This window comes from Leopardus geoffroyi, chromosome A2, assembly GCF_018350155.1.
Source record: "Leopardus geoffroyi isolate Oge1 chromosome A2, O.geoffroyi_Oge1_pat1.0, whole genome shotgun sequence".
NCBI lineage: Eukaryota > Metazoa > Chordata > Mammalia > Carnivora > Felidae > Leopardus > Leopardus geoffroyi.
In genome coordinates, this window is record NC_059331.1 from 61,573,978 (window position 1) to 61,597,808 (window position 23,831).

The window sequence follows — 23,831 nt, forward strand, 5'->3', positions numbered from 1 at the left end:
AAGCCCTTGCTTGGCCCTTCCTGTCCCCCTGCTGCCCTCCAGTTCCCAGATGGAGACATGACCCCCGTGCCTCCAGCCCGTTTTCTGCACATGAGGTGGGGACCAGACACTAACAATCCCTTCCAGAGAAAAACTCTCCCTCTCTCCAGCCGCCTGACCCTTCCCCGCCCATCCCCTCCCCCCGCCCTGCCCTGCCAGGAAACATGAAGCCCGTTCTGGCCCCTGCTTCCTGTTATGGAACCTCTGCATTTCCAAAGTGAAGTAAGTCTATTTCCAGATGGGTTCTCAGTGCCTTCCACACAGAGCCCAGCACACCCAGCACACATGCACACACACACACACACACACACACACACACACACATCCAGTACACTCACGCACACATGTGCACACACATACCCAGAGCACATGCATGCACGCACATGCACACACACGCCCAACATACATGAAGCACACACAGAGCACACGCATACACAGGGAGGCCCTCCTGAGCCAGCACACAGAGACAGGGTCTGTCCCACCAGCGGGACCCTCCCAGAACATGGCTGAGCGGCCTCAGGATGCTGAGTGCAGGGCCCGCCGTGTGGCTGGTTTGGGACTGGGAGGCTGTGCCAAGCCCACAGGTTCCTCTCCTAGAGGTGTGGCCTATGTGTCCCCATCTGTGAACCAGGCAGATGATGGCTCATAGTCACAGAACTGCATGGGGCACCTGGAGGTGAGCTGGCAAAGTGCCTGCCTCATCTCACAGACCCCTCCTGCCTGCCCCCACCCCATCTGTCACAGAGAGGCCACCACAGCAGGTCTGATTGAAAACAGCATTTATTGTGGTGACCCTGGGGGCTGCTCTGCTCACTCCTCTTTCTCATCCCCATGGGTGATGATGTAGCACAGAGACTTGTAGTCGACGTCCCCCGCCAGGTCCATGGGCGTCAGGGAGAACATCTGCTCCACCTGGGGCGGCGGGGACTGGTGAGAGGCAGTCCATCCAGCGAAGCCTGGTGGGGGCTGACCCTTCACCCCCCTCCCCACTCCCAGGGCTGTACTTTGGCCCTACGTCTCTTCGGCTGGGAGCCCCAAACTCTGAGTTAATGTTTTCTGTTACCTGACCGTGGGCAGACTAGGGACACAGGGGTGGAGGGTGGGGGCCCGAGGGGGCCATGGGAATGCCTCTCCTCCCTTCCCCGTGCTGCTTGACACTGCACGGACAGAGGCTCTTCCGGATGCCAGTGCCGCTCTCTCGTGCCCGGGCCTTTGCACGCACAGCTTCTCTGGCCCAGGACACTCCCATCTAACTCCATGCCTGTCACCCTTGGTAGAGACAGTCCCTCCTGCACGGAGCCCTGCTCTAGGCCCACGAGGGTGGGGGGTCCACAAGGCCTCCCCCATGCCCTGCGGGGCGAGGACCCTGTGAAGGGGTCGGCAAGGGAGGGGTGTCCGAGGAACCAGGAATCCTCACCTCAGCCGGAGAGAACTTGTCTGCCTGGGTCAGGAGAAGCTGTTTGAACCTGGTGGGGGAGAGCCGACAGGTGGCCTGATGAGGGGGACGAGGCTCCTGTGGCCCAGGTGGCCACCCCCAAGGCAGAGAGAGCCCCACAGTACAGGCGGGGGGTCACCCTCACCTGGGCCTCACCCCCTGTCATCCCATTGCTCACACTTACTCATCCTTGTTCACCACGCCCTTGCCACTGGGGTCAAACATGCGGAAGGCGTTCAGGATGGCTTCCTCGGGGTCTGTCCCTGGGAGCCGGAGGGAACAGGTGAGCACCCACACCCCCAGCCTCCCTGGCCCCACCAAGGAGGAACCCAGGGGGGTGGCGTCATGTCCCAGAAGAGGTAGGAGCATCCTCCCTGATACACAGCATCCCTTGGGGCTCAGGGATGCTGGGCGGGTCTTGCGGGCAGGCCTGGCCGGGAGACTAGGATCTGGGACTTGGGAGTGGAGGCTGAAGGCACATTTCCCAATTCCAAGTCGGGAGCTGGGGTGAGCAGTGCCCATGGGTCTGGGGTGCAGAGGAGGACTCCATATCCTCTGGGTGGGCAAGGGCCGGCGGCGGGGTGGTCCAGCTGAGGTCTGGGTGGGGTTCAGGCAGACTCCAGGCCTGGCTCACCGTTGAGCTTCTCCCCGAAGAGCGTGAGGAAGACCGTGAAGTTGATGGGACCCTTCCCTTCCTGCAGCATGGCATCCAGTTCCTCTTCCGGGACGCTCACCTTCCCTGGGGGGGTGATAGCCACAGGGGTGGAGAGGGCCAGGGAGGGAGGTGCCTTGGAAGGAAGCTGGGCCCAGTGGGGGTGGGGCAGGGGAGGAGACAGAGGGGAGCAGAGGCGAGAGCAGTGGAGAGTGAGGGGCCTGTCCTTTCTCAGGGGGCGGTGGGCTCCCGCTGACCCAGCAGCCCTGGTGAGAGCAGGCCCAGGGTGGGGAGAAGGGGGAGGTGCTCACCGAGCTGAGAGTAGGTCTCTCGAAGGTCTGACTTGCAGATGATGCCATCACGGTTCTGGTCAATGCAGCTGAAGGCCTGCGAGGTGGGGGGCAGAGTGTCTAGGCGGGAACAGCCCTCACCCAGGGAGGGCCGGAGGCAGGAGGGTCCTGGATGGCAGGCATAGTAAGGACAGGGGCCAGGACAGGTTCCAGGCCACTGGGGGTACACCACTTACCTCCTTGAATTCCTGGATCTGGGCTTGCTCGAACATGGAAAAGACGTTGGAAGAGCCTCGCTGGGCCTGCTTGGCAGCTGCGGCCTTGCCCCGGGTCCCCGCCTTCCTGCTGGCCTGCAACACGTGTGTGGGGAGAGGCCCCCATTTCCAGGTGCACCCCCAGAGCTCCCAGGAGAGCCCAGGCCAGGGCCCTCTTCCTGTCCCCAGACACCACCTCTCCAGGCCCAATGTGGGCTCCATGACACCACCACCCCCAAACCCCTCCTGCAGCCCAAGGACAGCACCTGGTAGTCTGCTGGCCTCTGGCGACCCTACCTGACACTCACCATCCTCTCTCTGTGGCCGCCTGGTTGCTGCAAGGGGCCCACAGCCCCTTTTATGCCTCAGCCTTATCACCTGGAGCACCAAATAAGGACAGGAGGAGAGGACAGGCCCAAATTTGGTAGCCCTGCCTGGGCTGGGGGAGGACAGGGCCCCAGGCAGATTCCAGCCACGTTCCTGGTGACCTTCAGGCCCCTTGATGTGTAACATCCGGGCATGTACCCATCAGCAGCAACGTCTCCCAAGGGCAGAGCTCACAGGCTCCTGGCTGTCACCACTCTGGATGCTGAATGAGGTGTCCCCGCTGAAGAAGTCTCCCCTTTTACCCTACTGCAGGTCCAGCCCAGAACCTGCCCAGGCCAGGAGGACAGGAGCGCTGGCCTGGGGCCTCTATTGGCTTGGGAAGAACAGTATGTGGCTCTGAGGATGGTCTCTGGCCTGAGCCCAGGGACTCCCAGAGGTCTGGGTGAGGATGGCTGGTCCTGGCCTCTGGCTCGCTGACAAAGGGGCAGAAGGCAGCCCTGAGCTGGCTGTGGCCCCAAACAGCACCTGCATGTGATGCTCTTGGAGCATGGTGCCCTACCCGGACCCCAAGTACCCCCTTGGACCCCCATGACAGCAGTCACGAGCCCTTCATGTGAGGCTCCACTGTGGAGCCGGAGGCCCGTCACCCTCTTCTCTGCCAGAGTTGCAGCCTCACCAGCTGCTTCTGGGCCCAGGGCAGAGAGGGGCTGGGGGCTGGGGCCTGTATAGAACACAAGTTGGGGGCGCACTGGCTGCCCGCCGCCTCTACCCCAGAACCTGGCTCTGCCCCTGGGGCGAGGGATGCAAAGAGGGCAGCTGCTGTGGCAGGGATCCGCATCAGTCCGCCAGACCCAACTCCCCTTTCGTGTAACAGTAACTATTTTATAATTCCTCCCTGACTATAATGAAATTCATAAAATATATAACCTACCTGCAAAGAAAACTTAAAAAATCAACAAGATGCCCTGAACTGCACTGTGAAGAACAATTAGGAGGTAGTTTACACCGACACGGGTCCGACATTCGACTGCAGGGAGAGGAGCAAGTGATGACAAAGTGACTGGGTGACACTCCTGCAAATTCTCGTGCGTGACTCCAATTCAAGAGAACTGAAAGGGCCTGGGGCATCTGGGGGGCTCAGTCGGTTATGCATCCATCTCTTGACTTTGGCTCAGGTCATGATCCCACATTTCCTCAGGTCCAGCCCTGCTTCAGGCTCTGTGCTGACAGTGTGGAGCCTGTTTGGGATTCTCTTTCTCCCTCTCTCTCTCTCTCTCTGCCCCCCACTCACATGGGTGTGTGCGCGCTCTCTCTCTCACACAATAAATAAACTTTTAAAAAAGCTTAAAAAAATAAGAGAACTCAAAGGCTCTGACCAGTCCCACACGAGACATCTGGGAACACAAGAGAACATCTGGACGGGGATGTGACAGCTCCCAACCACAGCTGCAGGCTGAGTTCAGAGTGAAATAATAGTCTTTCCAGATTTGCTGGTAGCTCCTGTCACTGAAAAGCGAACATATGTTCTAATCCTGTAAATGCGTTTGTAGGTAACCGGGCTAAGATGAGAGTCGGCAGTGTCAGGCCCTGGGCTCAGCTAACTCAAAACAGGCCTCACCCAGGAGCACTGCAGGCACCTCAGCAACCCCTTCCCCCTTCACCCCATCCCTGTCACAACCCAAGTGGATCCAAGGGGACGCCTGCAGAGACCGACCGGAAGCAGGAGCAGCCCGGCCCACTTCCCAGAGCAGTGCCCTGGCCCCTAACTCCTCGCAGCCCCTCCCTGGGGCTCTCAGACACCGCAGAGCTGCTGAGTGAGCAGACACAGTGGGTCCACACCCACGTCCCCACAGGCAGCCAGCCGGGGCAATGCAGCACCTACCCCCACCACCCGCCAATGCCACCTCATTTCTAACCCTTAGGTCTGTGTGTCACTGCACACTCCCCATCAAGGCCGGGGGTGGGTGGTGAATTCCAAGACATACCTAGGCTTGCAAGTGTCTGTGTGCATGTGATCAGGTCTCACTACTGTCCCACAGCCAGTATGCACAGACATCAGAGAACACTGGTCAAGGCCATGTTCTAAATTTTTACAACTTTTATTTAAAAAACCACACAGTCCCAGGTTGGGCATGAGAGGTTGGTGTGGCACATGGAGGTCTGGTGGGAAGAGGGAGGCCTAGGGTCCCTGGGTGCTGAGTGCTGCCCGAGGTTTTCTCTCCAGACCAGCCCCATGGGAGCTGAAGACTCCATCACAGAGGTGCTCCCAGGCCTTCCGGTGGGTGGGAGTGTGGGGGGCTCCTCTTCCTCCTGGGTCCCTCTGGGCAGGGGCTGTAGGGGCTCTGTGTCTTGCACCCCCTGTGAGGGTGCATCCCAAAACCACAAACCACTGGTGGATGGCAGTAGGACAGCACAAAAGCCACCATCTCCAGGCCTCAGGGACAAGCTGCCTCCACTGTGGAACCGTTCCTGGAGCCCATCCTCTCCCACTTCCCAACCCCCACCAGGCAGGAAAACAGCCAGGCCCGGGTGGCTGGCAGCCTGGGACCCCTGTGGAAACCGGGTCTAGGTCCATCCAGGTCAGCAGGGCTGCATTCCCAGTGGGCTGAGTCCCCATGCCACCGCAGGGTCCAGAGCAGGGCCCATGGGAGGCTGACATGGCCAAAGGCACCAAGAGGCAGGCAGTACAGAAATGCAGTAAAGTCCTGAGTGAGCAGCTCCCCTCTGTGTGGGTCCTTGATTCCAGCAGGATAGGTGGAGGGTTTGGGGGGGGGGGCGGTGGTGGTCTCCATTCCTGCTCATCTCAGCTCCCAACCCAGTCAGGGCTTTGGGCTGTCCCACCAACTGCCTCTGAGGCAAGAGGCCTGCCCTGGGCGCTGCAATTCCCCGTCCCCTCCTCCCCGCGGGCCTTTCCACATCTTCCAGGGTCACCACGGGGATGGGAGGCGAGGCGTCCAGGTCCTTACAACGAAGAGACCTCCTCACTGGGCCAGGCTGGGGGCTCCTGTGGGGAGCGAGTCCCCGGGAGCCCAGGTCCAGCGAGCCTTGCCTCCTCCTTGCCTCATGGCCTCTGTCGTCAATGGCCCAGCATGCAGGCCTTCTTACAGGCCACCGCGGACACCAGGGCGGCGCCTCGGCCGCTGCCTTCCTCCGACTCGATGAAGGTGATCTCGCAGCTGGGCGTCAGCCTGCGCACGATGGCGTGGAACCTCTCCTTGAAGCTGAGCAGGGGAGGCAGGGCTGGCGCCCCCTGTCTTTGCACTCCCGAAACGCCGCCCCCCCCCCACCCCGCCTCTTCAGAGCAGCTCAGCTTCAGGGTGCACGCAGCACGCGGAGGGGGTAAGCCTAGGGGACCCTCCCTCCTCCTCGTCTGGCAGACGAGGAGATAACCCTTGGGTCCCGGGATAGCTCGTTTCCGCTTGCGTCGCGCCCTCAGGACGCGCACCCAGGAGGGCCGCGGGGGCCGGACGGGAAGGGCAGACGTGCGCGCGCTCACCTGGGGTGCAGTTTGTACACAGAGCCGTCCACGCCCACGGTGATGCGCATCACGTCCTCGCTGCGGCTCTCGCGCATGCGGTTGATGACGCCCGCCAGCCCCGCGGCGCACATGTGCGCGGCGCGTGTGGACACGCTCTCGCAGGCGCGGCGCACGATGTCGCAGTCGGTGGCTGAGGGCCTCAGCCCCAGAGTGCTCAGGATGTTGTAGATCTGCTTGCGGTCGCCCGAGTCGCTGCGGGGCAGGGGCGGCCGGAGGGGAGGGCGTCGCAGGAGGGTCGCTCGGCCCCGGGCCGGCCCGACCCCGACCCCGGCGGCGGCGGCCTCTACCCGTCCCCTGCCCACCTCACCCAGGCAAAGCGCTTGGGGCTCGGGCTCCGGAGAGGAGCGGGTCCGATTCCATCAGGGACCAGCAGTAAGCTGGTCACTGCGCCTCTCTCTAAGCCCAGGGTCTCCGCTCTAACCTTGGCTACACAGGCGCGCCTCGGGGCTGTTGCGTGGATCAAGTGAGACGACGTCCACGGCGGTGCGGAGCCACAGAGGGGGCGCGTAGGTCGCATCAGCTGCCCAGGAGTGGGCTCCACTGCGCTCCCGCCCCCAGACCTCGCCCCCTGCGCCCCGCCCCGAGCCCCCTGCGCTCCTTGCGCCCCGCGCCTGGAATCCTGCCCCGAGCCCCCTGCGCCCCGCCCCCTGGATGCCGCCCCGAGCCCTTCGCGCCCCGCGCACCTCTCCACCTGCGACACGAAGCGCGTCTCGAAGGCGCCGCGCGTGCGCAGCTGCTCCGAGGCCTCCCCGCGGAAGAGCAGGTTCTCGTCCACGAGCTTCAGCAGCACGAGCCGCACCAGCTCGCCCATGTACTTGCCGCCAATGAGCTTCTCGTATCTGCACGGAGGGCGGCCGGGTCATCTCCCGCAGCCGGGGGCGGGGGGGGGGTGGGGGAGAGGGTGCGGTGCTCAGCTGCCCCAGGGAGGTCCCCACGCGCAGCCACGAGGAGGGCCAGGTGGGGCACTTGACACTGCGTGCAAGCCCGGGTTCCTACCTGTTCCCTCATTTATCAACCTGGGTTTGGGGCCTCTGCACACTGCCCCTCGGTCCAGCCCCTCTGAGGCCCAGGCATCGTCCCACCCCCACCGCCGTGTGATGGGTGCTGCGCTCACCGCCCAGTACCGGTGCGGTTACAGAAACTCGGGCGCAGAGGGACTAGTGACCCGCCTGGGGCCTCGGCCACCCTCCCGGCCCTGGGCCCTGCGCCCTGGTGTGCGCAGAGCTGGCGCGTACGTGCTCCGCATTTGTGAGCCCACGTATTTTCATCGGTAAGTACACTGGGTACGACTGACAGAGCGGAGGTCATGAGGGCCAGAGACGAAGCTCAAGAATTAGGAGAGCAACGACTCAGGCTCTGTGCGGCCGGTTTAGAGCTGTCCAGGCTACACCGCAGCCTTCTGCGAAACCCTACTGTACATCCTGTGAACGTGAACAGAGGTCTACTCTGGGGAACTCTGGGCTGAACCCGTTGCTTGGGGGTCTCAGAGCCACCCTATGCGGGTGGTCACCTGCCGGCCGGGGGAGAGCCCGGCTCATCCGCTCACAGCCGCTCTTTCGCGGACTAACCCTTCACATCTCTACTGTTCCGGGTTCACAGGATGCACGTGAGCCGAAGGAGAGAGGAGCCAGCTGGCGAAGGGATGGTCCGTTTGATTCCCCCCACCGCCCCCCGAGTTGTTTAAAAACAAGCCCGTCATCTGCCTGCAGGGGCAGGACGAGGGGGAGGGGTAGTCCTTACAGCTGCTGCCCGGGGTTCAGGGAGTTCTCGTCCACCACGCGGTCGTACTCCAGCAGGAACTCGTCCAGCTCTCCGGAGTCCCCGAAGGCACCCCACTCGGTGTTGACGCACATACGGCCCTCGTCCCCTTCCACCAGCTCCACGTTGTGCATCTCCTCCATGTAGCAGGCATTGCAGCCTGTTCCTGTGGGGGGCGCGGGGTCAGCCCCCCCCCCCTCCCGGAACCCGCCTCTCCACCCCCACCCTGCAGGAAGCCCCCTGTGGCCGGGTCTTCCGGGAGCCCTCCGCACCGCCACTGCATTGCACACCTTAATGGAAAGGCAGCTCTCCCAGGCACTAGAAGACCTAGGTTTGCTGTGTGACATGGCACAAATGAGGCCACTTCTCTGGGCTTGTTCCCCTTCCTCAGGAAGGGATGGTGACACCTTCTCCTCCTATTACCCGGGGACTTGGGAGGACTCCATGAAATGTGTCCAAGCACTCTGCCACCTAGAGGTGTGTGGGGTTATGGTTTTATTCTGTTTGTGCACCAGCCTTGCTTTTCGGTATTTTCCCTGCATGTGCTTGAGCTTCTCTGGGCCCTGTTTTCAGGGGCACTCAGAGGTGAGTAAGGCACAGCCTGGACCCCAGGGAGCAGCACGTGGGTTACTGCACATGGCGCTGGTTCTGGGATTTGTAATTTGCAGAGTCCCTTGCAGAGTGAAAAGGTGGTGTCCTTTGGTGATAAATTATCAAGTTGCAAAATGGTTTCTGAGGGTGACTGTATGGGCAGCACGCCCCTAAAGCCATCAGGGACATCATCTCAAATGCTAGTTGGTGGAGCTGCCCAGGAGGAATGGGGGCCCAGTGATGCAGGCCCTTCCAGTTTTTTGTAGGAAAAAACCCAGAAACCCAGACTTTGATGTGCATTATCCCGATTTTTGGACTCTGGTAATTATCATAAACATATTTGTTTTGGTTTGGTTTTTAGAGAGAGAGCATATGAGCAGGGGAGGGGCAGAGGGGGAGAGAGAGAAAGAGAAAGAGAATATGTCCCAAGCAGGCCCCATGCTTATCTCAGAGCCTGACGCCTCTGGGATCAGAGTTGAGGTTCAAGCAACTGAGCCCCCCAGGCACTCCACAAACATGCGTTTAAGCCCTGAGCAGAGCATTTGCAGGGTGGTTGTGAGCACAGGCCCCCTCTGCCGTCTGTGCTGGGCAGCAGCTGCAGGGCTCAGGCACCAAGCCGGGTGTCCTGGGGAACTGTGCCCCCACTCAGCTGCCCTGGACAGCTCCAAAGGGGAGAGCCAGGACAGCGGGTTCCTGCAGCCTCTGTTCCGTTGGTGAACTCAGAGGCAGCTTGCCATCTGAAAGTCAAGAACGGAAGCAGAAGATGTGAGAAACAAAAAGAGGGATGAAGCAGTCAGGCTGCAGGTGAGGACGTGTGTATGGCTGGAAGTGGGTTCCTGGGGGCACAGACAAGCTGCAGGTCTGGCTCTGAAGGGCCCAGTGAAGCAAACAACTTTGCCACTGACTTTCTGGGGACCCAGAGCCTGGAGGCTGCAGGACACTCGAGTAGCCTGTGTGCCCAGTAGATAAGTAATCAAATGGGATTGATCCTCAGCAAACACTCCTGAGGCCTCAGGAACTTCTGGAAAGTCCTGAGGCCGGTGTGGAAGGCCCACTGGGCCAGAGCTGCTTCCACTCCCGGCACTAGCCTTCACTTCGGGGTGGGACAGGCCGGCTGCTCTGGGCCACAGGAAGACCGTCCAGGAAGGGATGACGTCACTTGTGCTAACCCTCGTCCACTTGGACAAATGTGTCCAGTTTGGTTGATTTGCCAGACAAGGTGGTGTGATTAAACCCTGATGAGCCCGGCAGATGTATAGCTGCTGTGCCGTGCAGTGCTGTGCATCAGCAGTGAGCACTGGCTGCACCCAGGACACCCCTGCATCTCCCCGAGACCACCCCAGACCCTGTCACCTCTGGGGTTTCTGCCTGGCACAGGGGCCCTGCTCTGACCATCACTGACTGCTCAGTCCTCAGGCCTGGAGACCAAGGCCAGCAGGGGTGCACAGCCTTGCTCTGTCTCTCGTGGAGGCCAAGGCCCCCAGACAGGGCAGGGCAGGGCATGGATCCTTACCCACAATCATGCCAACCTCACACCGGCGGTCTTCATAGTAGCAGGAGATCATCGTGGCCACAGTGTCATTCACCATCGCCACCACGTCCATTTCAAAGTCCTGCCAGGAGGCACAGAAGCAGCAGTGATGGGGCTGGTGTCCAGCCAGGTGAAGGATGCCCAGAAGGCCCTCCCTGGCATCCTGGCCTGAGGGGAGGGGGGTCCCAGGTCAGTCATGGGGAGCCACCTCACCCCTCTCCGTTTGATGGCATCACGTAGGAGCCCCACGATGTTGTTCCCTTCTGCTCCTGAGGCCTTGAAGCCCTTGGTCCAATTGAGGAGGATGCCCTGAGGGAAGAGGTGAGGTCTTGTGGCTCCTGATGGACACTGGGGGCAGGGTGAGGGTCTCCCGCTGCACAGTGCAGGAAACAGGCTCCAAGCGGACCCATAAGTTTGAGAAGCGTTCTCTATGAGTATTTCCTATTTCTGCAAGGCTGGGTTCCAGCCACTGTGACAGTGTTTATACTGTCAAGCCCAGAGGCATCCTCCCAGAGTAGGGATGAGGTCCTGAGGAGAGCAGCCCCATACGGAGCTGGGGTTCATGTCCCCCAGGACTCCCCCTCAGGCATGAGAAGGTACCATCTGGCCCTTGGTGTGCTGTGGGGAGGGGGCTTGGGAGACCAGCATGGGATGCCATTCCTGCCGGAAGTACTGAGCTGGCTTGTCTCTGAGAGGCCATATGTGTGTGCAACATGTTTACACTTAATGTGTACAACTTACATGTGTACACATGTAGTTGGTGTGTGTGCACCTGTTCAGGGCACACAGTTGATGGGTGTACGTATGTATGATGTACACACGTGTGTATGCACGTGTATAACCAATGTGTGTTGGTGTGTACGTGTAATTGACCTGTGTGTATATGTGCGTGTATGGTTGACACGTACATGTGTACATAACGTCTATAATGCACGTGTCTGTATACTTCACGTGTGTGCACGTAGGGGAAGCCTCAGCCCATCGTGGTGCTACACAGCTGTGCTGGTGTCTGGTGGTCTGTGTTTGAGCCCCAGCACCACCTCCTGAGCCTGTCTCCTGATCTCTGATGGGTGATGGTGCTGCCGGCCTGTAGGGCGCTGGGGGACTAAGGCAGACAGCATCAGCCATGTAACCGGTTCCCAAAGTCTCCCGAAAGGTAAGTGATGGAGCCACGGGTTGGACCAAGGCTCTTCCCCAAAGGGGGGCTGCACGTGAAGGCACGGCGGGGTTCATGGGGGCCCTCTGCCCCTGGACCTGCACCCGCCCCACCTTGTCGATGTCCTCGTGCCTCACGGGGAAGGAGAAGGTGAAGCCCAAGGGCAGCTTCTTGTGCTTCATCTGGTGCTTGTCCAGGAAGTCGGAGATGCACTCAGAGATGTAGTCAAAGAGCTGGAGGACACACAGCAAGCTGGCCGTCAGCCATGGAAGAGCTGGCCACGGGACCCCTGCTGCGGGACTCCTGCCCAAGGCCGTGCACTGTCAGCCTGTCCCTCCCGGCGGACCCAGTGACATCCAGCCGCAGACTCTGGACAGAGGCACAGCCCTGGCCGTAATGCTGATTTCTGTCTCCACCACCCGCTGGCCTCCAGCCTGCCCGTGTGGGCCTGTCTGCAGCACTGGGTATTGCCCCCTGCTGGCAGCTGGGGCTGCAGGAGGCATCCGCACCATCCCTGCTGCCTTGTTTCATGTCCAGTCCCACAGCATGCAGGGGTGTGGTGAGGCCCAGGCTGCCACGGACTCCTGCCTTGAAACCCTCTGCCTCTGCCCACCTCCCCCAAGGGCTCATTGTACTTCTGCACCCTCTCCTGAGTCCCCCCACCATGGGCAGACGTGATGACTGCAATCACCCCACTTGATGTCCATGCTGGTGGAAGGTGATGGGGTGACACATAGGGAGATGGCAGAATGGGCTGTGTGCCCATTGGAGGGACGTGTTCCCGCAGCTGCTGTCACATGTCTGGCCTTTCTGGAAAACTGGGCAGGAATGTGACCTGCTGGGGCCATGCCTGGTGGCCACTCAGCCCCCTCCCTGGGCCCTCTGAGGCTGAGTAGCTCTCCTGCCAATAGGTGCCCCTGCCCCTGGTGGACAGGTAGGCCGTCCTGCCAGGACGAGGGAGTGCTGAGATCCCAGGCAGACTTGATCCCAGCCCCTGGCCCCCAGCTCCCCAGGCCCCTGACCCCCAGTCCCCTGGTCCCCATCCCCAGTCCTCTGGCCTCCCAGCCCCAGCGCCTTGGCCCCCAGCCCCACGGGCCCCTGGCCCCTGATGCCCAGCCCCCACCCTGGCCCCCCAGCCCCCAGCCCCCCAGCCCCTGCCCCTCACTGCTCACCATCTCAGCAGTACCCGTCATGGCGTCCTCGGGGATGGAATACATCTGGTGCTTGGTCTTCACACTCCACTGCCCCTCTTCGCCCTCCCCCACCTTCACCAGCATCACCCTGAAGTTGGTGCCGCCCAGGTCCAGGGAGAGGAAGTCCCCAACTTCTGCAGCCACAGGGAGAAGCACATCAGCCTCTGGGTGCCAGCCGGCAGGACCCCAAGACCAGGGAGGGAAGGAGAGGAGGGCAGGGTGGGGCTCAGAGGAGCTGGACAAGGGGCTGCTGGCGCCAGGCATCTGGGGATCCCTAGAGTCAAAGGTGAGCTAGGGAAGTCAGTGGGAGTCCCCTGCCTCAGACAAAGTCACGCCAAGCCCAGGGCCCAAGTGAAGGCCTAGTGAAGGGCCCAGACTCAGGATTGGGCTTGGGGTTCCCCCCACTGACCACAGAGAACCGGTTTCTCATTGTGAGATGACAAAAACAGTTTTCCTGAGGTGGGGGCAGGGGGCAGTTATCCTTAAGATGCAGGGTTGGGCCAGTGGAGCCATCCTGAGCCTCTGGGGACAGTCCGAGCTGTCAGCACGGACTCTGGCTGCCTCTGCCCCCTGGGACCTGGGACAGCCACCACCAGGTGAGGAGCTACCAGCTCCCCAGTGGGTCCCGCCCCTTCCTGTCCCGGGCCTCGGTACCAGAGCCTTCAGGGGTGGAGCGCACGTAGGTGGGCAGCATCTTCACGCTGGCCTCCTCGTGGGTCTCCAGCCGCAGGCCTCGCGCCATCTCCTTCTGCATCCGCCACATCACCTTCTTCAAGTCAGCCTCCTGCAGCTGGAAGTCGGCCAGGATCTGCTCTGCCTGCGGGGGTGGGGGTGAGAGCAGCTGGGGGGGTGGTGAGAGCAGCTGGGAGGGCGAGGGCAGCTGGGGGCGTGAGGGCAGCTGGAGGGGGTGAGGGCAGCTGGAGGGGGTGAGAGCAGCTGGGGAGAGAGCAGCTAGAGGGGAGAGGGCAGCTGGGGGGCAGTGAGAGCGGCTGGGAGGGGTGAGAGCAGCTGGGGGGGAGAGGCAGTTGGGGTGTGAGAGCAGCTGGGGGTGTGAGAGCAGCTGGGGGTGTAAGGGCAGCTGGAGGGGTGAGGGCAGCTGGGGGGAGAGAGCAGCTAGGGGGGAGAGGCAGTTGAGGGGGTGAGAGCAGCTGGGGGTGAGGGCAGCTGGAGGGGTGAGGGCAGCTGGGGGGAGAGAGCAGCTAGTGGGGAGAGGCAGTTGGGGGGGTGAGAGCAGCTGGGGGGGTGAGGACAGCTGGAGGGGTAAGGGCAGCTGGGGGGAGAGAGCAGCTAATGGGGAGAGGCAGTTGGGGGGGTGAGAGCAGCTAGGGGGGTGAGGATAGCTGGAGGGGTGAGGGCAGCTGGGGGGAGAGAGGAGCTGTGGGGGGAGGGGTAGCTGGGGGGAGAGAGCAGCTGGGCGGAGTGAGGGCAGCTGGGCGGGTGAGGGCAGCTGGGGGTGCAGGGGTCCCACACGCACCAAGGGCCTCCCTCGTCCTCTGGCCCTGGGTCCCAGATGAAAACAGCAGAGTTCTGAGAGCAGTCCCTCAACACATGTGGCCTGAGGGATGCCGAATGGTGGGGTGCAGACAGGGCAGCCCCCCTCGGTACTGCAGATGCCTGCCGTGGGGGGAGGAAAGTGCCGCCCAGGACAGTGAGTGGGACATGGCTGCAAGAGTCTGTTGGGAGCCTGTCTGGCGGCCAGCAGGCAGCTGGCATTACCGCCAGAAAGCTCTGGTCGTCCTGCCTCTACGAATCCATGCCCAGGGACTGAGGGGAGCAGTGTGCACGGAGGCACAGGTGTAGCACATTCGAGGAAGGCAGTGCCTCCCCAGGCCCCAGGGACAGCCTGTGACCGGCCTAAGCCAAGCACAGCTATCCTGCGCCCTTTTGCTGGGGATCTGGTTGAGCGTCAAGCAGGTGGCCCAGTTCCAGCCAATGACAGGGAGAGAAGCCTGGCTTTAGCAGGACCGTCCCTTCCTGGAAGGTCAGTGCCCCTCCATTCTGTGAATGCAGGTTTATAAGGGTGTGATGACCGGCACCAGAGCAGCTGCCCTGTAGCAAGGCAGAGGCGAGGCTGAGGGAAGAGCTGTTGGCAGACCACCCACGGTGGGAAGAGAGGCAGGGCGGCCCCGCCTGAGGGGGTCGCGGATCTTGGCTGGCTCTGCACCCACCCACCTCCAGGCAGTGATGGGGGAGCGAACACTGATCACCGAAAGCCGCAGTTAAAGCAGGGCTTTCATTCCCTGCACCCGACAGCATTTCTGATGGACACAGACCCTTGCTTAGGGACCATGTCTCCTTTCGAGTGACATTCCCTTAGGACCCTTCGAGTCTCCATACTTAGAGTTTGAGCCCAGGGAATGTCACAAAGGGATGGGGCTGAATAAATTTTGTGACTAGACACAGAACCACACACCAGTGTTTGCAGGGCCATTTGCGGCTCCAGGCTGTCCCTGCCCGAGGCTGTCCCTCCAGGGCACAGTGCTAGACGCCCTCACCGCTCTCACCGTTTGGGAAGCAATCCAGGCGCGTTCGCAGAGGCCTGGGGCTGCAGTCTCGCAAACATAAAGTGCCAGGAAGGAGTAGAAACATTAACATTCGCAGAATTCTGCCAACACGCCATGCCTGGAGCTGAGTGCACCACATAAGCTGCCTCCCATCCCATCACAGTGTCACAGCACCACAGCGTCACAGCATCAGTGTCACAGTGTCACAGAGCACGGGGAGCAGCCACCAGCAGCTGCTCATCTTCCAGATGGAGCGAAGGCTCTAAGAACCTCAAGTGCAGGTGCGTCAGCCAGCTCGCTTCCTGGCCAGCGCCCGAGGCCGCAAATGCAAGAGCTGCTGTCTGAGGCCCTCAAGAGGCTGTTGGGCAGCTCCCCGACACAGAATTGTCCCAGGGACCGACTGTAAGACATCGCAGACTCCACAAAACAGAGGCAGACCCTGCGCAGGTCCAGCCTCAGGCCCTGCTCGGCCGCGTCCCGGCCCATTTGCTGTGACACCCCCAACACACACACTCAGCATGGCTGGAGCCCAGTACAGGAGGGGTTTTCACCCTCTGTGTCCAGGCCCACCTGGCTCCCTGCCACTGACATCGGGTGAAACCCCAGCTTGGCCGGCCGACTTCTAGGTCCTCTAGAAAGACCCTTCTGTGGAACCCCAGAGATCACAGAAGTCACACACCTGGTCAAAGAGCAACCTGGACTTACTAATGTTTCATTCCACCCAGCAACTTCTGTCCAAGATCCCGTTCTGCAACAGCATGGTGCTTGGCCGGCTGGGACTCTAGAAGACCCCATGTCACCCAGACCTTCCTGTCCCTGCCGTCCCTTCCCAGACACCACACAGCAAGGAGGGGACAGTGCACAGCAGGGAGGGGAGGGGACACCACACAGCAGGAAGGGGACAGCCCACAGCAGGGAGTAGACAGCCCATAGTAGGGAGTGGACACTGCACAGCAGGGAGGGGACAGCACACAGTAGAGGAGGATACTGCACAGCAGGGAGAGGACAGAACACAGCAGGGGAGGGAGGGGACAGTGCAAGGTAAGGAAGCCCCTTGTCTGAGGGGGGTGAACCCGTGAGGTGATGTTTGTTCACTAGAACCTGATTCCATTCTGTAAATAAAGTTGCATCAATGTGGGTTTCATTTGTCCAGTGCAATATTCTCAAAAACTTAAATTTGCTGCCAACGTTTAAATACAGGCACTTTCCCAGGCAAATCTGGATTTCTGATGGCATTTCTGTAACTGTAGGTCTTGGGGAGGCCACTGCTTGGGCAGGGTGTGTGGTGTGGAGGCCCATGTCTGGCAATGTGGGGCATGCAGGGAACACGGGGTCACCTGCCCTCGCAGCATGCCCTGCCCAAGCTGGGCACTGCAGGGTCCAGCACTGTCCACACCGCAGGACCGTGGGGACCCATTCATTCCCTTGCCCACCCTGCTGTGTTCATTCCCTGTTCCTGGGGGTACAGGCTGGGGAGGGATGCTGGGAGGGTCTGTGGCAGTGGTCCAATACTCTGGCTGGCCGCAAGCTGACACTGGCCTCCAGCTGACCTTGCCTCTCACTGTGGGAGGTGCTCACCCCTCAGACGCATCAGGGCCCGCAGATGCCACATGTTGTCAGCACCCAACCCTGACAGGAGGGGCTCTGACCTGCGCAGCCCCTTCCACCCTCAAGGCTGAGTGTCTGGGGGACATGGGTGGGGCTCAAGTCATGGGGTGGGAGTCTGCCTCACAGACCCCTTGGGAACATCCCAGACCAGGCCCTGCTCAGAGCTTCTGCAGTTCTCCCTTATCCTGCAAAATCACCCCAGGACCCAGGTACCATAGGGGTCCCTGTTCTTACAAATCAGGAAACTTTCCCCAGCCCACGGCGCCAGCCGGGGGCCCACCTCCCCACCCCACTGGGCTGCTTCCTGCCCGATTTCAGGGCCCAGACCCCACTACAAAAGTCTCCTACGGGTATCATGCTGCTGTCAGTCACACTGGCTTAAAAGACTTGCCTGGGAAAGTCATGGTGCTGCCTGAGAAGCTCCAGGAAGCTGCCTGCCCCTCCAGACCCAGTCTTGGGAGAACAAAGCTCACACAGAGCCTGTCCCCCTTTTCCCCACAACTACCACCCACCCCCTGCTTGCGAGGAGGCCACGGGACACATCACTAGGGCTCATGTCTATACCCAAACATGGAGGGGGGGGGTCTCTTGCTGATTGTCTCCCCCACGTTCCAGGCAGTGTTTCTGGCACCCTGGCCTGGGCTCTGCAGGAAGACAGACTGCCCAGTGCTCTCCGACTCGGGGGCATGTCCAACTGGTTCTTCTGGTCCTCATGGTAGGCCTGGGACTGGCACTGGGGATCCTTTTCCTCAGGAATATGTGGGCAACTGGCCCAGGATTGCCCACTGTGTGTACAGCCGCCGAGGTCCCACGAACACAGGGGCCAGGCTGCAGCTGGACACGTGGCAGGGCCCCCACTGCCCTCCAGAGCGCTGGGACGGGCTCAGAGACCTCAGTCCCTGACTCTCAGGGGCCTACAGCAGTCTCAGCCTGCTGGCACAGGAGCAAGTACCCTAGAGACCCGTCCTGGCAAGTCTGCACCATGGGTGTCAGGATAGGCAGTGACAGGGCCAGTGACAGGCACAGCTGCCTCTTGGCCCAGATGCCTCCTTCCAGGGGCACAGCACCACCCGACGTCTGCTCTGCTGAACCCATTGCCCTGTGTGCCCTAAGGAACCACCCTCGTGGCTCTGGGATGACCCTCACCAGATTCAAGGGCATCTGGGTCTGGCTCCTCGTGGCATCCATTGCCATCTCTCCGAGGGGCCAAGAGGTAGGATTTTGGGGAGGTGGGGACACTCCTACCTGCTGAGGGGCAGGGAGGGCAGCAGCCCTGGAGATTGAGGTCCACCTGGGCAGGTGTGGGCCACCTTGCCAGAGAGCTGCCCTCGGCAGACTGCCTGGGGCTTCTGCACCTACTGAGCCCAGCAGGCAGCTGCTGAAATATTCTGCCCACTGCCACCAGGTCGGTCAGGGCAGAGGGCAAAGGGGGCCTGCCTGGGGTCAGGGCTGACAACAGGCGCGGGGACAAGGCCGTGGGGCGGTGTCCACACCCTCTGCACAGTGGTGTGGGGATTAGCTGCCCAGTGATTCTGGGGAGGGGACAGGACTAGTCCATGTGGCCTCCAGTCCTCGGATGTGCCAGGGCTGGTGGTCAGCACGCTGGGGGGCAGGAAACCGCAGTGGAGAGCCCCCCACACATGGAGGGGCAGGGAAGAGCCTGGCCCGCACAGGCCAGAGGGGGGACAGGGGATCCCTGGCGGACTTTCATCTGAAGAGGGGTCCGACCTGCGTTTCCTACGCTCCGGGGGTGGGGGTGGGGTGGGGTGGGGGTAGGGCTGTGCTGCGCCCGGGTAGGCGTGAGAGAAGGTGGGGACCAGACCCTCGCCTGGCCTAGGCAGACCCTCAAGGGAGCTGGATGCTCAAGGCTCCCCTCCCCTCCTCTGGGGGTGGGGTGTGGGCGTGTCCCTTCTGCCAATCAGCCACAGGATTGGTCCGTGGGCGTGCGCAAGACCTCATTCGGGCCAATGAGAGCGGAGCCCAGGGGACGGGGGCGGGGCGGGAGAAGAAGTGGGGTGAGCTGTGGAGGAGCCGGGTGGTAGGTGGCAGGTAGAGGGCGGGGAGGTAGGTGGGAGGTAGGGGGCGGGGAGGTGGGGGGGACCGTCTGCCGGGTGGAGGGCCCAGGGCCATCCCCCCCAGGTGACAAATATTTGTTTCCTTCCGGACTTGTAAACCGTAAACTGCCTCCAAACTGTCAAAACTTGCCTCTAAAGGTCAGGAGGTCATTCTTGGGTTTTGGGCCCGCAAGGTCCAGGATGGAACTCGCTCTGGATGCTGGACGGTGCACAGAGCCCCCCCGCCCGCGGAGTGAACTTGTCAAGCCCCGTGGCACCTGCCAGGCCATGCTAAAATTAGCAGGGGCTCCTGAGTGATTAGGGTTAGGGATGGTGGGTGGACAGAATGCCAGGCTCTCCCGCCAATGGCCAGTGCGGTCACCCCGAAGAAAACCTTGACAAGATCAATCCCTTTCCTAAAATAGAGCGAAAGCGCCTTCACTATACCCAAGTGTGATGGGTCACTGACCCACCAGTCCCTGGCTCTGAGCCACTGTTTTTTCTGTGTGTGCGAGGCAGTGGCACTCGTTCCAGGTTTGGATGGGGCAGGGCTTCTGGACCAGCTGCTCGTCTCCTGTGCACAGCACCTGGGAAGAGGCTCCGGGTCCTCTGGCTCTCTCCTCCTGGAGGCAGGGGTGGACAAGGCCTCCACCTTTCTAGTCTGTCGGACTTGAACTGCCCTCTCTAGCTTGCACTCTGACCAGCGTGCATCCTTCCCCAGAGCCCGTTCCTGGGGCCACCTCCTTGCATTCTGGGTGTCCAGTGTGGCAGGAAGAAGGTCCCAACGTCCCCACACCAGTCAGTCCTGCGAAGCCAGACTCCCAGCCCTCCTATGCACCACCAGTTGCCCCACATCACTGCTTCCTCTTTAGATGCGGAGGTGACACCAAATGGCTCAGTACTGGACTCCACATGAGGGTCTGACCTGTCCAGAGAAGAAGGTCCTGGAAAGGCTGGACCTCAGAGACAATGGCTTATGAGGGACATACTTAGAGCCTTTGGTGTCTCGAGGGTGGTCCTAAAGAGGAGTGGATAAACATAGTTTCTGCTTAAGGGTTCTTAAAAACAACAACAGTGCAGAGCTGCCCGACAGTGGGCTCCCCCCCTTAATGGGGAGAGGCAGCAGGACATGTGACAGAACAGGGTCACAGGAAACCATTCTCATCCCTTGATCACTCAGAAAGCGGAGCAACAGCACTATTTCATTTTCTTCTTAATTTATCTCTAGGAAATAATCTGACATGTTTAGTGATAGAGGTTCTAGGATCAAAAGTGGCACACACAAACAAAAAGTGGCATGTGACCCCTATATCCAAGTACAGGGAACCAGTTCAATCAGTTATGCTACATTCACGAGTCACGGAAGATGGTAGGACTGATCTGCCTTTGCTGGCGTCGAAAGATGCCCGTGACACGCTCTCTAAAGAGAATGTGCTGGCTCCGAGAGGGCCTCCAACCAGCCCTCCTCTGTCATTTGCCCCCTGTGCGGTCCCCACTGATGCTGAGTAGGCCTAGCCTGTGTAAGTACGAGGATATTGCAGAAATGGCAGTGTGACTTTTGAGGCGAGGCCATCAGAGACACGGTGGCTTCCACTTCGCTCTCTCTCTTGGATTCTTCACCCTTCACAGGCTTGGCCAGTGCCAGCCTGGGAGGACAGGCAGGTCCTAAGGGGAGGTCTCCTGAGAAGAACTGAGTCCAGGCTCTGAAGGATGGAGGTTCACAGTTAAATTGTTCAACTTGGCTGACCCCGTATCCCCATGGGATAGAAAACAGGGCCAGAGCACCCAGCACGAGGGGCACCTGTGCGGGGTCTCTCTGCACTGATGCAACGGGGCCTGGAGGTCAGCACAGTGTTGCAAGTGTTTGCTTACCGCGGGGTAGACTGGCTGTGCCCTCGTGTGAGGGCCGGCCCAGGCCCAGGGGAGGGAGGGTGTCAGGCACAGAGCAAGGCGGAGTTGAGCCTAGATGCCGCAGAACATAAGGGGTCATGACACCGAGCCCCCAGCGGCCTCCACACACTGCCTGCTGTCCCACATGCTTTATGTGGACCACAAATGACCTGTGAACTCAGGGCTGGCACTTTTTACGTGGAGAAACCGAGGCCCATGGGAAAGGTCCCCAGGTCAGCCTGACCCCAGGTGTGCTGGAAGGTCAGTCAAGGCCAAGCACACACCAGGGGTCAGGAAATAGCCTCTGCAGCTGCTTCCAGGCTGGAAATGTTCAGAGACCTCAGCTTCAGCTGGCAGGTGAAGCGTCACAGCCTCCGAGGTCTGCAGTGCCCAGGGCTTGCTTCTGACAGCAGGTGGGGCTGGGGCAGGAGGCCTGGGCAGAAAGGGGCAGAGTGAGAGTGAGGGAGAGGAAGGGTTCTGCACATTGGTAGGCAGAGTGATGGATCCTCCAGGACCCCTTGTGGGAGAGGCAGGGTAGTGCTGGGGTAGAACAGGACTGTGAGGACTGACTGCCTGAAGACTGACTGCCATTCTCTGCCTGTAGGACTTGGGCAAGTCACTTAATTTCCTGAGCTTCAGTTTCCCTATCAGTAAAGTGGAGATAACAATTTCCTTCCCTCACAGCGCTGTTGACAGGACAGGACAGTGCAGATAAGATTCTTGGCTATCCACGCTATTCGATAACTTGTAGCTATTTTTGCTACCAGAGGTTGCTTTAGCCCCTGGGTCAGAGTTTAGAACACAGGCCATCCCATACTCTAGGTCTATGTGGGTCTAAAGCCAATCTTCTGTCCCTGTGCCTGCCGATTATTTTGTAGTGTTCTAAGGAGACAGGCAGGGAGCACAGTCTTTTTGATACCCACCTTGCCCTAAATCAACGAGGTTTATCATCTGAAAAGAGAATGATTGGGGGACACCACAAATAATGGTGGAGAGAAAGAGAGAGAGAGAGAGAGAAAGAGAGGAACCATTGGCTCAGTTGTGATCATGTGCCATTTGGCGTCACGTACAACTTGTATTGCAAGACATCACTCGTTTTTCTTTTTTTAAAAAAAAATTTTTTTAATGTTTATTTATTTTTGAGACAGAGAGAGACAGAGCATGAATGGGGGGAGGGTCAGAGAGAGAGGGAGACACAGAATCGGAAGCAGGCTCCAGGCTCCGAGCTGTCAGCACAGAGCCCGACGCGGGGCTCGAACTTGTGAACCACGAGATCATGACCCCAGCCGAAGCCGGACACTCAACCGACTGAGCCACCCAGGCGCCCCTCATTTTCAAATTAAAATTGTTAGAAATGTTTGCTCATCTTGCAGAACCCTCGCAGAATAAGTTACTCGCAATCCAAGATTCTGCTGTAATTTGAAACTGGGGAGCCTGATCAGACAGTTACAGCAGCCAGGGGAGTGCTAGAGAAGGGAGAGGTTGCTGATGGCTTGTGAGTGAGCAGCGTGCACAAACCAGCCGCCACACCTGATCCCTGTCATGGCATGGGGACAGAGCCCGTGTCCCGAGAGCAGCTGGCTGACTGAGGCTGTGTGTGCACTTTGCTTGCTCGGGGTTTCCTGAGGGCCTAGTGCACACCTTGTCTTTGTTTCAGCTCCAGCCCCAGCAGCTTCCCTGGCCACATGTAGCAGAGGACTTAGAGAGATACACAACGCCAGTTCAATGTTTTTGCTTTTGTTTTTGTTTTTTGTGTGTTTGTTTGTTTTTAAATCCAGATATTTAAGGAATTCTCTGTCAGGTCAGGTTTCTCTGATGCAGAAACATCAGAACGGAAACTTCTCCAGTGACCACATACAAATACAGACTTTGAAAAACATTAAAAAATAAATACAGGGGCGCCTGGGTGGCGCAGTCGGTTAAGCGTCCGACTTCAACCAGGTCACGATCTCGCAGTCCGGGAGTTCGAGCCCCGCGTCAGGCTCTGGGCTGATGGCTCAGAGCCTGGAGCCTGTTTCCGATTCTGTGTCTCCCTCTCTCTCTGCCCCTCCCCCGTTCATGCTCTGTCTCTCTCTGTCCCCAAAATGAATAAACGTTGAAAAAAAAATTTTTTTAAAATAAATAAATAAAATAAATACAGACTTTGCAGAAAATAGTTTGGAAAAGTCACTATACAAATGGACAACTGCAGTCTTCAACAAGCAAGAAAACCAATCCTTATGGGGGAGAATCTAGTGTCCAGAGCTGCCACACTATACTACTCAAATGCCAAGGTCTCGGGGCACCTGGGGGGCTCAGTTGGTTAAGCTTCCGACTTCGGCTCAGGTCATGATCTCACGGTCTGTGAGTTCGAGCCCCGCGTCGGGCTCTGTGCTAACAGCTCGGAACCTGGAGACTGTTAGGATCCTGTGTCTCCCTCTTTCTCTGTCCCTCCCCTGCTTACACCCTCTCTCTCTCTCTCTCTCTCTCTCTCTCTCTCTCTCTCTCAAAAATAAGTAAACATTTAAAAAAACTTAATGCCAAGTTCTCAACAACAACAAAATTACAAAGAATACAAAGAAACAGAAAAATACGGTGCATTCATAGGAGAAAAAGAATTAATAGACATTATCCCTGAGGCAACATTGAAATTACCAAAGACATTCAATTAAATACATTCAGTGAGCTAAAGGAAACCACAGACAAAGAGCTAATGGGAATTAGGAAAATGATGTATGAATAGATAGAGAATGACAATAAGAAGTTATATAAAGGAACCACACAGAAATTCTGGAGCTGAAAAGTACAATAGCTGAAATGAAAAACATAAAATGCTAGAGGGGTTCAACAGCAGATGTGAGCAGGCAGAAGACAGAGTCAGTGACCCCGAAGGGAAGACAGAGGCTATCCAGTGTGCTCGACAGAAAGGGAAAAGAGTGACAGAAAATGAACAGAACGCGAGGAAACTTCAGGGTGCCATGAAACACATCAGCATGAGTATTGCAGGAGTCCCAGAAGGTGATGAGAGACAG

The 23,831-nt window shown here is 59.4% G+C and overlaps 2 protein-coding genes across 5 annotated transcripts; both read right to left on the minus strand.

Annotated features, from left to right (window-relative positions):
- Positions 1-801: 801 nt before the first annotated feature.
- Positions 802-22,023, minus strand: MYL7 (myosin light chain 7). Of its 4 annotated transcripts, XM_045494140.1 has the most exons (8): positions 22,018-22,023; positions 12,081-12,085; positions 2,653-2,766; positions 2,438-2,513; positions 2,109-2,213; positions 1,659-1,737; positions 1,457-1,505; positions 802-951 (listed from the first exon to the last, which is right to left on the minus strand). In XM_045494140.1, exons 2-8 carry the CDS (start codon positions 12,081-12,083, stop codon positions 850-852), a joined length of 528 nt encoding a protein of 175 aa, XP_045350096.1. In that variant the 5' UTR covers positions 12,084-12,085; positions 22,018-22,023; the 3' UTR covers positions 802-849. The 4 variants fall into 4 exon arrangements, 3 of the variants coding, with proteins under 3 accessions (XP_045350096.1, XP_045350094.1, XP_045350095.1); XR_006716124.1 differs by lacking the exons at positions 12,081-12,085; positions 22,018-22,023 and adding an exon at positions 2,968-3,198 and having other exon boundaries at positions 1,653-1,737; XM_045494138.1 differs by lacking the exons at positions 12,081-12,085; positions 22,018-22,023 and adding an exon at positions 2,968-3,198.
- On the minus strand, positions 5,081-18,204 carry GCK (glucokinase). Its single transcript, XM_045494137.1, has 10 exons — positions 18,023-18,204; positions 13,419-13,581; positions 12,744-12,898; positions 11,685-11,804; positions 10,629-10,724; positions 10,398-10,497; positions 8,276-8,459; positions 7,219-7,374; positions 6,494-6,727; positions 5,081-6,218 (listed from the first exon to the last, which is right to left on the minus strand). Exons 1-10 carry the CDS (start codon positions 18,068-18,070, stop codon positions 6,074-6,076), a joined length of 1,401 nt encoding a protein of 466 aa, XP_045350093.1. The 5' UTR covers positions 18,071-18,204; the 3' UTR covers positions 5,081-6,073.
- Positions 22,024-23,831: the final 1,808 nt, after the last annotated feature.

Coding starts and splice junctions, on each gene's coding strand:
- GCK (XM_045494137.1), bottom strand. CDS start 18,070: ATGGCAATGGATGCCACGAGGAGCCAGACCCAGATGCCCTTGAATCTG. Junction 6,728..7,218: donor TTCGTGTCGCAGGTGGAGAG/GTGCGCGGGGCG, acceptor CCTGCCCCGCAG/CGACTCGGGCGACCGCAAGC. Junction 6,219..6,493: donor GTGTACAAACTGCACCCCAG/GTGAGCGCGCGC, acceptor TCCCCTGCTCAG/CTTCAAGGAGAGGTTCCACG.
- MYL7 (XM_045494138.1), bottom strand. CDS start 3,183: ATGTTACACATCAAGGGGCCTGAAGGTCACCAGGAACGTGGCTGGAAT. Junction 2,514..2,652: donor AGATCCAGGAATTCAAGGAG/GTAAGTGGTGTA, acceptor CCCACCTCGCAG/GCCTTCAGCTGCATTGACCA. Junction 952..1,456: donor ACAAGTTCTCTCCGGCTGAG/GTGAGGATTCCT, acceptor CCGCCGCCCCAG/GTGGAGCAGATGTTCTCCCT.